Genomic DNA, 12,078 nt, shown 5'->3' on the forward strand with positions numbered 1-12,078 from the left:
GCGTAATTGATAGAAAATGGAAGAGTTTTAAGATTTATGCTAGAAAAAGCCTAGATTGCCATAAAGGGACTGTTGGTAGAAATATTGATGTTAAAGATATTTCTGGTAAGCATTCAGAAAGAAAACAGGAGAGCTGGAGAGAAGCATTCATCTTCTCAGAGAAAAATCAGGAACAGAATGTTGGTAGAAATAAGGCCGAGGCATGAGAATTGCTTGAATTTGGGAGGCGGAAGTTACAGTGCACTAAGATTGTGCCATTGCACTCCAGCCTGGGTGACAGAGTGAGGCTCCATCTCAAAAAAAACAAGTGATCCTGCTATAAAGTGGCAAACAACCTGGCTAAATAGCATTCTAGCACTTTTGGGAAGGTAGAATTTGCAAGTGATAAAATTAAATATTTAGCAGAAGTGATTTCTAAACAAAGTATTAAAGGTGAGGTTTGGGTCCTCCTTACTGCTTCTAGTAAAATTCAGAAGACATGAGATGAACTGAAGAAATCAAAAGCAAAAAGGAATCAGAGGCTGGGTGTGGTGGATCGTGCCTGCAATCCCAGCACTTTGAGAGGCTGAGGTGAGTGGATCACTTGAAGCCAGAAGTTCAAGACCAGCTGAGACCCTATCTGTACTAAAAATACAAAAATTAGGTGGGTATGGTGATGCATGCCTGCAATCGCAGCTACTTGGGAGGCCGAGGCATGAGAATCACTTGAACCCAGGAGGTGGAGGTTGCAGAGAGCCAGGACTGTGCCACTGCACTCCAGCCTGGGTGATAGAGACTGTCTTAAAAATAAAAAATAAAAAAAAAACAGAACTTGGGGACTTGGAAAATTTCTTAACCTATCCATATTGCAAAAATTGAGAAAGGTTACTCTGAAGAGATCACTAAGGGTGTGGCTGAGCAACCATTTGATAAACGGATCATGAGTGTGACTCATATACCTAATTAGCCATCTCAGCTGAAGCCAGGAATACCCACGGGATTATACCAGAAAGACACTGATACCTGGAAAGAAAGAGGACAGAGAAAGTGGGAAAGAATAAAGGTAAGTTGTCAGCCTTCTCAGATTCTATAGGACTAGACCATATCACTCTTTGGCTACAAACATGCACTATTTAAGCAAAAGAAAGAAATGACCCCAAAGGCAATTCAGAGATCAGGGCTGTCACTCAGAGTGTGTGTGTGTGTGTGTGTGTGTGTGTGTGTGTGTGTGTGTGTGTGTGTGTGTTTTGGTGAGGTCGGGGCAGGGGGACACGGGGAGGAGAAGAGCTGAGCTCCTCCTCAGTTTCTGAGGGCAGGTCACCCTGCCAAGCCACAAGGATGACACTACATCAAAGCAAAGAGGATTTATTCTTGAGGCTTAAGATATAATGGGATTTGCCTCAATAGTTTTGGACTTGCTTGGGACCCATCAACCCTTTGTTTCCTATTTTTCCTTTTTGGAATAGGAATGTCAATCCTACACCTGTCTCACTACTGTGTTTGGGGCACATATAACTTGTCTGGTTTCAGAGGTTCACAGCTAGAGAAAGATAGGAATCATAGCTCAAGTCTCACCCATACCTGATTTAGAAGATATTTAGATGAGACTACTTTAATGTGAGAATGAGTTTAGATTCTGAGGGCTGTTGGGGTGGAATGCATATATTTTGCATGTGATAAGAAAATGAATTTGGGGGAAGGGCTAGGGGCAGAATGCTATGAACAGCATATGTTCACCCAAAATTCATATACTGAGAGCCTAATCCCCAATAAGGCTGTATTTGGAGACAGAGTCTCTAGGAGGTATTAAGATTACACGAAGTCATTAGGATGGAGCCCTAATCCAATAGGATTCGTGCCCTTATAAGAAGAAGGGAAACCAAAGCTAGCTAGCTATCTGCCATATGAGGACACAGTGGCAAGGCAGCCATCTGCAAGCCCGGAAGAGAGCCCTCATCAGAAACCGAACAATGCCAGACCATAATCTTGAACTTTCCAGCCTCTAGAACTATGAGAAATAAATTTCTGTTGTTAAGCCTCCCCGTCTATGGTATTTGTTATGGCAACCTGAGCTAATGATACTTTCTGTACCTTGGTTTTCCCATCTGTGAAACGGGGATAATTATGCCTTTATCTTAGGCTTATTGTAAGAACAAGTTAACACATGGAAAGCATAGAGAACAGAATCCAGCATATAATAAGTACTATGGCTTTGTGAGCAACTGTTATAAAGATGAAGTCTTTGTGCTCAAGATGCTTGGCTGTCTACCTTGCACAAAAGGTGTCATTTGGCCTTAGCTGGGTATTTAAAAACCCTTGAAAACTCTCAGCCCCATTGGCCAATGTTTACAACTCTTTTAGCTTAAGTCTGCATTTCTATTAAAGTTAATTTCTATTGGAAGGGTAACAGTCACTTATTTCTCAAAGCAATGAAAAAAAGATGGACTGAAAGATATTAGATGTAGGTCCCCAGAGGATGATGATGAGTTGGAAGCAAAGGCTGAAGCCCCTGAAGTCTATTTCTTCGAAGCATGAAGTTAAGGAGAAAGTAGAGTGGAGTAAACTTGAGACAGGCAAGGCTATTTAAAAGGGTAATTGTTAAACTCTGCATTATTGCAAAATTTCTTTTTTAAAAAAGAGACTCCCTCCAGGCATAGTGGCTCATGCCTGTAATCCCAGCACTTTGGGAGACTGAGGTGGGTGAATCACCTGAGGTTGGGAGTTCGAGACCAGCCTGACCAACAGGGAGAAACCCTGTCTCTACTAAAAATACAAAAATTAGCTGGGCGTGGTGGTGCATTCCTGTCCCAGCTACTCAGGAGGCTGAGGCAGGAGGATTGCTTGAACCTGGGAGGCGGAGGTTGCAGTGAGCCGAGATCGTGCTGTTCCACTCCAGCCTGGGTGATAAGAGTGAAACGCTAAAGAGAGAGAAAAAAAAAAAAAGACTCCAAAACTTTCAAGACTGCATTTATTTGTCTCTAGAAGGTAACCCTGGGCCTTTTCATTTTTCATACTTGTGGAAGTCTGAAACACAGAAAAAATTCCATTATAAATAGTTAAAAATAAGAACAGTTTACAAAAGAAATACAATAACGAAATATGCAAAAAAAAAATTTAATTAGTAATCAAAGATGTTTAAATTTAAAGATACCACTTTTTTACCCGTTAAGAGTCCATCTTTTAATAGAGGTCATTGATAAGAATGTGATGGAATTAGCACTCTTATTATACAGCCAGTGGTGTTATAAACTGGCACGATGCATCAAGTTATAGAGTGACCTACCTGTGACTCAGCAGTTCTACTTCTGGGAATCTATCCTGCAAAAACAATACAAAATACAGAAAGGGCTAAACACATCAGTTATTTGTCACGTTTATGAGAACAAAAAAACTGAGAACACAGTGGCCAACAGTAAGACAATTGTCCCACCTAATGGGTCACATAAACATGCCAGTGATAGAAAAATCAAGAACAGGCACACAATGTTATGTATCTGACAATTTTTTTATTTTAGTTGCAAAGGAAAAGAAATTGGAAGGATTTTAGTGTATTTCCATCAGGCTTTTACTAGCGTGGCAAGATCATTTTGTCTCTGCTCAATTTTCTGAAACTCTCAACTTGAAGAAAAAATAAACCCATGACTGAAAAATAAAGCCACTCAAGTCATGGTCAGGGAGTTTGGATACTGAAATCCATTAAGTATATATCAGTATGGATGGTAAAGCACTGCAATCAAATGCTTTAACTTAGCCTTAAACATTTATCTATTTTCTAGTCCACCCTCCTTTACATTTCAAGGTTCAGTTTTGTTAGAATGAAAGTGATTAAAAAGGACTTAACACTGTTATACCCACATCCCCCCAACCCCAACACTTCATTGACTTGCCGATATTGGGCAAGTTACATCTGTTCCTTAGTTTCCTCACATGTAAAATGGATATAATTGTTTGTATAGCACAGGGTGGTTGTGAAAATTAAATAGGTTAATATGTATATGCTGCCAGGAACAGTCTCTGACACAAAATATGTATGAGTAGCTTTTTTTTCTAATCTTGATCGAGTCTTTCCACTATACATGTGATCAACCTTTCTTTTTATAGTTCAGACTTAGCTTTAGAAGCTTTATTTTTAAAATAAATTTTAATTTTTTACATATTTAGAACTTTTATACTTAAGAGACAAATTTATATATATTTACCTGAAGGATTAAAGGATGACTGGATACTGCCTATAGTCTAGTGCATTTTAGAACATTTGTTTTCATTTGTTTTTAAGAGTTAGCTGGAAAATTTCAGAAATGTAATATTTAAGTATGAGAATAGAAAATTTGCCAAAGTTTATAAATGTTGTCTTTATTGTCACAGCTCATTAAAAATTGGCTGTTGGTCTCATCTAAGCCAAAGAGTTTAAGGTCCAAGAAGAGGGTAGTCTGAAGAATAGAAACCCAGTCTGTTGCTTAATGTCTTTAAGAAGGCAGGCACACTCCAATTGTTGGCGGTGTGGCTGCAGAATTTGACATATTATCCAAATGTACATTCCTCCACCCACTGAGCCAGGCTTGATGAGGGAGATAGAGGTAAATAGAAATCGTTGCTCACTCAGCTTTAGAGTTCAGTCCCTGTTCCTATAATAATCTGAAAAGCAAGGCTCACCTTTCCAAAGTCCCAGAGAACTACAAGCATAGGCACCATCACAGCATCAGAACCTAAATCCCCAAAGTATAGAGAGCACAGTAAAATCCCAGGGCTATAAATGCAGTCGCTGGAGCAGCCTTCCTCTGAGCCACTGTGCCCTTAGACCAGGGCAGCAAAACCCAACACCTTACTAGGTGAAATATGCTACTGTGGTGTAGTAATGAGCGGGGAGGGCTGGGACAAACCAGAAAGCACCCACCCCATTAAAAAGGAAACAACTTTGGAAAATATTGTGCTGACTAATCTCATCAGAGTATGCCGCATAGGCTATCAGCGAACCCCAGGGCAGATGACTGTTCTTCTCAAGCAAAGGGAGACCCATCACTTACTGTGGTAGAATTTTTACCATCGCATAGAGCCACTACCTGGGGGATGTGAGATGGACGACAGAAGAGGCTCGGGGCTTTCCCAAGGTACTAATGGATTCATCCCAACTAGCCAAACCATCTCATTTCAGAGCTTAAAATGCTATAGGAAGAAATGTCCCCAGTGACTAATCTCACAGATTACCACAACTTGGAACAGGAGTGGTAGGAGTCTACCATCCACATAGGCTTCTTTCTCTCAGAAACTCTCTCCAGGAACATTCCCATGACATGCCAGAGTTTGGAGGTATACACTGGCAGCATACCCAGGCCCCTGGAACAGACACTATGTCTCTCCATATGTCCTTTTCCAAAGGCCCTCAAGCCCCAGCGCTCTTGGCATCTCACTCCAAAATTGAGGGTGGTCTTTGTCTAGAGACATGGTCTCTACAGTGTCACTGGCAGCTCTGAACAAAATTTAGAGCCATGCATAATCTGAAATGCCAGAGCACAACCACAGGTGGCAAATAGAAGGAATATACAATGGCAAGACAGCAAACACCTTGCCATCTAGCAACGCCAACCCCAATACGGCAAAAACCTACACTTCGAAGTTCTAATTTTCAGCAGGCCTCTCCTGGACCTTGAAATTAATTTTTCTTCCTACCAACACCATATGCTGTGGCTTCACATGGCTCATGGCCCTTTCTGTCTGCACGAATACATGCCAATTCATTCCCCTAGTGAACCTGCTCTGGCCCCAGAAGTTAATCTCCATCCCTGTCATCAGCAGATTCTCATGTACTTCATTCAGGACTCTGCCTCCCAGGAATGTTGTTGATCTTGCACAACCTGCTCTGACCCCATCTCCAAATCCCCCAAAATGCCCATCCCTGCCACCACCAGGATTTCACTCCCCGGGTCCTCATCAAGGGCAGGGAAAAGGGTACCACTCCTGCAAACTGAAGCTGGAGAGGGCCTGCCTCCCACATCTTAAGCTCCTCTGGATACGAGCATTTCTGTCCAATGAGCCACATTAACTGTCACTAGTTCTCTAGCCTAGTCAGGATCCTGAAACCTTACGGAGTCAGCCCTTCAGGAAAGCTGGGCTAAACTTTATGAGGATCCTTTTGTCAAATAAAGGTCAGCCTGAGCATCAATTCCTTGGACACTTCTTATCTTGAGCCCATCCTGGTTCCTGACTGTAAAATGCAAGCTTTTTATAAAGTTAATAAAGGTGATATTAAACAATTGCTCAACTCACATATAATTAAATATCTCAGAGATAAATGTTAACAAAGAGAAAACTAGCCAGAAAGACGGCTGCACAATAGGTACTTCAAAGAAAATGCAAGTTCTTCTCCCTCCTGAACAATTCAGTACTAATGTCATTAGTTGGGTCACAGTTAGGTAGTGAGAAGCCACAGTGACCCAAAGTGAGGTGGTATCAGAGCCCAAGCAGGGTGAGATGGCACCCACATATAGAGGCAGCCCAGCATAGGATATCAGAGACCCAGCAGATGAGGGGCATGTTCACACAGGGGGTGTGGGCCAGTGCAAACATGGTAGAGCCCAATCAGATGGGAACGGCAGCCCCATGAAAGGGGTGGAGGCCTGGCCTGGGGACTCAGAGTCCAAGCTGGGTAAAAAGTCCACGGAAAAGGGCAGTTCAGCATGGAGTAGAGAAACCTGAGCGGAGTAGGCCAGGCACTCATGTGTGCAGGTGATTTCGCCAGAGCAGGGAGAGGAGGAATTCACATATGGGGGGACCTGCGTGGAATGTCAGAGCCAAGAAGGAGGTTTTTGCGGAGGTACAGCTTGCCACGAGTGTTAAAGTTCAAGGGGGTAAGGAGAACAGCCATGTGGTGAGGGGATGGCAACAGAAATGGGAGACGGGTTATATACAGGGGCATCCTCAGATAAGTGACTGATTCCAGGGCTGGGATGGAAAAGTACAAGATGAGCTTGGAACATCTTCTGCCAAAAAAAAAAAAAAAAAGGAAATGATCAAATAATTATGATGACATATCAAACAGAAAGATTGCCAGCTTAAGGAGCTTTCGCTGGCCACAGTGGGGACAATTTGAGCAATAACATAATAAAAAATGATAGTATATAACAATCCACTGAATTAAATAGAAAACCATGAGCTCATACTAATATAAAAATGTCTATATAAAAACAACCAAAATGTTCTAAAATATTTAAGTGAACAGTTAAACTGTGGCGCATCCACACCACAGATTACTACACAGCACAAAGCAGAGGAACATTTATACAATGTGGATGATCTCAAGGGCATCATCTGAGTGGGAAAAGACCATCTCTAAAAGTCACATAATGTATGGTCCCATTTTTATAGCATTCTCAAGATTAATTATAGAGGTGGAGAACAGATTAGTGACGTCCAGGAGTTTGGAAGAATGGAAGGTTGGGAGCAGAGTGTGGGTGTGACCATAAAGGGGCAGCATGAAGGAGATCTTTGTGGTGATGGAACAGTTCTGCATCTGGATTGCAATGATGATTCCATGAATCCACACATGTGATAAAACAACATACAACTATGCATACATGGTACCAATGTCAATTTCCTGGTTTTGATATTATACTATAGTTATAGAAGATGCAACCATTGGGGAAAACTGGGCTACGGATGCACAGCACTTCTCTGTACTATTTTTGCAACTTCCTGTGAATCTATAATTATTTCCAAATTACAAATTTGATAAATGTAGAATGTTTGATGAGTAATGAGATATTTACGTAGTTTCAAAGCACCGCCTCACAAAATACATATTAATTACAAAGGAAAAAGATTAACTATAAAGTGAAAGGCTTGGCAGTCACCACCTTAAGCAAGTGATCAAAGTAAATATCATTAGAAATAGAATAAATCAAAATCTGCCCCATGTAACAGGATGCAATGAGTAGAAAACAGTATCACTTTTGTTATTCCTGCTGACGATGCATATCTGAATCTAATCGAAAGGAAACAGACAAATGCTGATCAAGACACACTCTATAATAAACAACTGGCCTGTAAGCTCCAAATGTGACATGGTTATAAGTCACAGAAGCACCAAGAAACTCTCCTTCCAGACCGAAGGAGCCATGGCAACTAAATGTAATTCATGATTCTCAGCTGGGTCTTTTTGCTAGAAGAGACATTATTGAGACTACTGGTGAAACTTGAATGGGACCTGAGGATTGTATGGCAGTAACACAACATTAATCCCCAGACTTAGTGGTTGCATTGTGGCCACGCAGGGGAATGTCCTGTTTGTAACAAATGTACACTGAAGCCTTAGGGGCGATGGGACATCAGGTTGACCCTCAAATGTATCAGGAAAAACGTTCTTTGTACTGCACCTGCAAACTTTCTATAAGTTGACTATTGTTTCAGACTAATTTTTTTAATTTTAAAAATGAATGGCTGGGCACGGTGGCTCACGCCTGTAATCCCAGCATGTTGGGAGACTGAGGTGGGCAGATCATGAGGTCAGAAGTTCGAGTCCAGCCTGGCCAACATGGTGAAACCCCATCTCTACTAAAAATACAAAAATTAGCTGGGCATGGTGGTGTGAGCCAGCTACTCAGGAGGCTGAGGCAGGTGAGTTGCTTGAACCTGGGAGGCAGAGGTTGCAGTGAGACGAGATCGTGCCACTGTACTCCAGCCTGGCAACAGAGCGAGACTCTGTCTCAGAAAAAAAAAAAAAAAAAAGAATGATTTGAATGTAAAAGGATGAAAAATCCTTGACAAAACTGATGAAATTCTGGAATGCTTCTGCAAAAAAAAAAGGCACTCTTTACGATCAGGCCTCAGAAGTCATACTTGACAGTAGTGACATGCACTGTCTATAAAAATCTCAAACGTCAAGTCTTCCTTGGTTCATTCTACAAATTAGCACTCTTCCAATTAACAACAAACTTGGTTGGCTAAAAAGACTAAAACTTAAGTGTTTTATTCCCTTTTCTGAAGAAAATTCCAGTCAGAACATTTCTGGCTTTTACTAGGAAACGTTAGTCCCCACTCTAAATTAGTGTACTGTACACGGCCTATGCCCAGGATCAATTATCCTCGGAAAACCAGGACCTCCCATCATATGTACTTGCTACTAGTACTGCCAAGCACAGACCTGCTCTGCTACTGCAGAGGCTCCTGTCCAAGCCCAGGTCCAACAGGACTGGCAGGAAGGTGTAGCCAGGTGGCTCACCATGAGAGTGACATGATGATACCTACCTGAGGAGGATCAATGAGGATTAAGTGCAAGTCAGATTTTTACCTTGATACTAGCATTTGCAGAAGCATTACTCTTCTTAGATAGTCAGGTTCGAGGTCTAGCTCAGGTCATTTCTTCACTTTTTTTTTTTTCTTTTTTTGGAGATGGTGTCTCACTCTGTCACCCAGGCTGGAATGCAGTGGCATGATCTCAGCTCACTGCAACCTCCCCTCCCGAGTTCAAGCGATTCTCCTGCCTCAGCCTCCTGAGTAACTGGGACTACAGGTGCCCACCACCATGCCTGATTTTTAGTAGCAATGGGGTTTCACCATGTTGGCCAGGCTGGTCTGGAACTCCTGACCTCAGGTGATCTGCCCACCTTGGCCTCCCAAAGTGCTGGGATGACAATTGTGAGCCACCGCACCTGGCCCCACTCTTTTGTTGTTCTTGTTCTTAGTCATTCCATGTCAGCTTACGTAGCAGCAACAGGAATTCTGTCTCCTATGGGTTGACTGGCCAGGGAAATCTTATATCTCAAGTGGCCAGAATATGAAAATCCAGACTGAGCATATGCACAAATGAATCCTTAGAACACATTAATCAAATCAGAAATGGAAGCCAAGGCCGCCCACTGCCGCTTTCCCCACACCCCTGCCCCCACCAGCCAGCAAGAAGCCTGTAGGACCTCAAATCAGAGCACAACATTGGTGAGAGTCAAGTGAGAAAACTCAAAACACTGGCTACAGAGCTGGAATACCTGCGGCCCATTATTGCTCACTAATCAATGTTGATTGCTCATGAGTCAAGAAAATTTGGTATCTGTCCAAATGACATGACAGGTATTATGCCAGATACTTTGCTGACATTATGTCATTTGAAGTTAGTTATCTTATATACAAGGTAGGTACAATTATTATAACCATTGCTCAGATGGGGAAAACTGAGGATTAGAGGCATTCAGCAGCTCATGCAAGATTACACAGCTAGCAAGTGGTAAAACCAGGGTTTAAACCTTAGCAGTCTGTTTCCAAAGCATACTCTCAACTGCTCCCCTAAACTGCCTCCTTCCAACCACCATTTGTGACTCCACAGTCCCCACTGTCCCTTATATCATACCATGCAACATGTTTGTTACGGCATGCTTACTGCATATTCCTATACACCTTTCTTCTTCTTGAGACGGAGTCTCGCTCTATCGCCCAGGCTGGAGTGCAGTGGCCGGATCTCAGCTCACTGCAAGCTCTGCCTCCCGGGTTTACACCATTCTCCTGCCTCAGCCTCCCGAGTAGCTGGGACTACAGGCGCCCGCCACCACGCCCGGCTAGTTTTTTGTATTTTTTAGTAGAGACGGGGTTTCACGGTGTTAGCCAGGATGGTCTCAATCTCCTGACCTCGTGATCCACCCGTCTCGGCCTCCCAAAGTGCTGGGATTACAGGCTTGAGCCACCGCACCCGGCCTCCTTTCTTATTTCAATAGTAATTGTGTTGCTGGGTAGGATAGAGCAGGGGGCCTCATTTATGTTTACCAGTTCACAGCAAGGGCAAAAAGTCCACTCCTGGACTTGGAGAAGCATGCTGCCACTTCCAGCTGTCTCTTTAGTTGACAAAGTAGTAAGAGACAATAAACTGCTTTATTTCATTTAAAATGTTGTCTTACAACCAGCACCACCCTCCCAGCTCCAACCCCCACCAACACACACACACAAAAGTATCACCAAGCATGCATCTTTATGTATGGCAAGCTACTTACTTCTTTTTCTGGAGACCACGGAGTCCAGAAAACCTTTCGATGGATTAAATAGGATCATTTAAAAGATAAACTTAGGTCTGTATTGGGTGGTTCTGGAGGAGTTTCCCCTTCCCTGGAGCTGCTTACCAGTTAATTTAGAAACAAAATAATCTCCCAAACTAGTAAACCCCACTGCCCCACCCAAGGGCTTTCATAAAATTATCTTGTTTTAATCACATTTTAGCATGGAAAAATTACTCATATCTCAAAGTATACATTTTACGGTTTTGATATCTGTATGGCTATTTAAGAAGGAATATTTTACCAGACTTCTGGTTGGGGAGATAACGTCAGTCGTAGACATCACACCCTGGCGACAAGTATGCACCGGCTCACCACTGCCACCATCTGCCCAAGGCCCTTCTTCTTCATTCTTCAAGCCGAAAGCACAGCTGATACGTTGGGTGATGTTTCTTGATAGCTCTCTAGCCGAGGATATATGTGGTTCAGAAGTGTTGTTACTGTAGCTCTGCTCATCTGGGTCTTGTTTCTGGAAACCATATTTAGTTGTCAAACAGTATAATATGACAGAAAGATTTTGATGACTTAAACCAATACATTTCCAAGTTTTAACTGATGAGGTTTCATTTAAGTGATAGGGGCAATGCTTAAGTTACCATGGAGAGAAAAGCATTGTTCAATTGACCGTATTTTGTTCTCCTATAAACTTAAAATGTTATGCAATAGGTAACTGCATGAAACATATTATGGCATGGAACAGATTGTATGTTTTACAATGAACAAAGCACTTCTGTTACACAATTAACATGCAAGAAAAAACTAAGGTAGCCACCTGCACATGTCCAAACACTGTGACCATAACACAATCCAACCATCCAGTTTGGCCAACAGGACAATCCACTCCTGCCATTGCAGAATGTAGCTTTCTAGCAGTCACCTGGCTAGGACTAATGGAGAAGAAAAAAATATTCAAAGGTACTATGATATACCTGGAGATTTCTGCCCCAAATTTCTAGGATAATTGTTTCTTTTCTCTCTAGTGTCTCCCTTCTGTTCCTAAACATGATCAAATTTCTACTTAAGAAAGACCTTCACTTGATCTAACAACTTTTCTGCGCTTTTTTTTTTT

At 42.2% G+C, this 12,078-nt stretch overlaps 1 protein-coding gene across 1 annotated transcript in view; it reads right to left on the reverse strand.

Annotated features, from left to right (window-relative positions):
• Positions 1-2,930: 2,930 nt before the first annotated feature.
• FIGLA (folliculogenesis specific bHLH transcription factor) overlaps positions 2,931-12,078 on the reverse strand; it is a 13,604-nt gene continuing 4,456 nt past the window's right edge. The window contains exons 3-5 of the mRNA XM_017865657.1: positions 11,254-11,478; positions 3,263-3,297; positions 2,931-3,003 (exon numbers count right to left, since the gene is read on the reverse strand). Coding sequence (XP_017721146.1) covers positions 2,988-3,003; positions 3,263-3,297; positions 11,254-11,478 — 276 coding nt within the window. The 3' untranslated portion in view covers positions 2,931-2,987. The remainder of the gene's footprint in view (positions 3,004-3,262; positions 3,298-11,253; positions 11,479-12,078) is intronic.

Source organism: Rhinopithecus bieti, unplaced genomic scaffold (genome assembly GCF_001698545.2).
Source record: "Rhinopithecus bieti isolate Rb0 unplaced genomic scaffold, ASM169854v2 scaffold_83366, whole genome shotgun sequence".
In the NCBI taxonomy this organism is placed as follows: domain Eukaryota; kingdom Metazoa; phylum Chordata; class Mammalia; order Primates; family Cercopithecidae; genus Rhinopithecus; species Rhinopithecus bieti.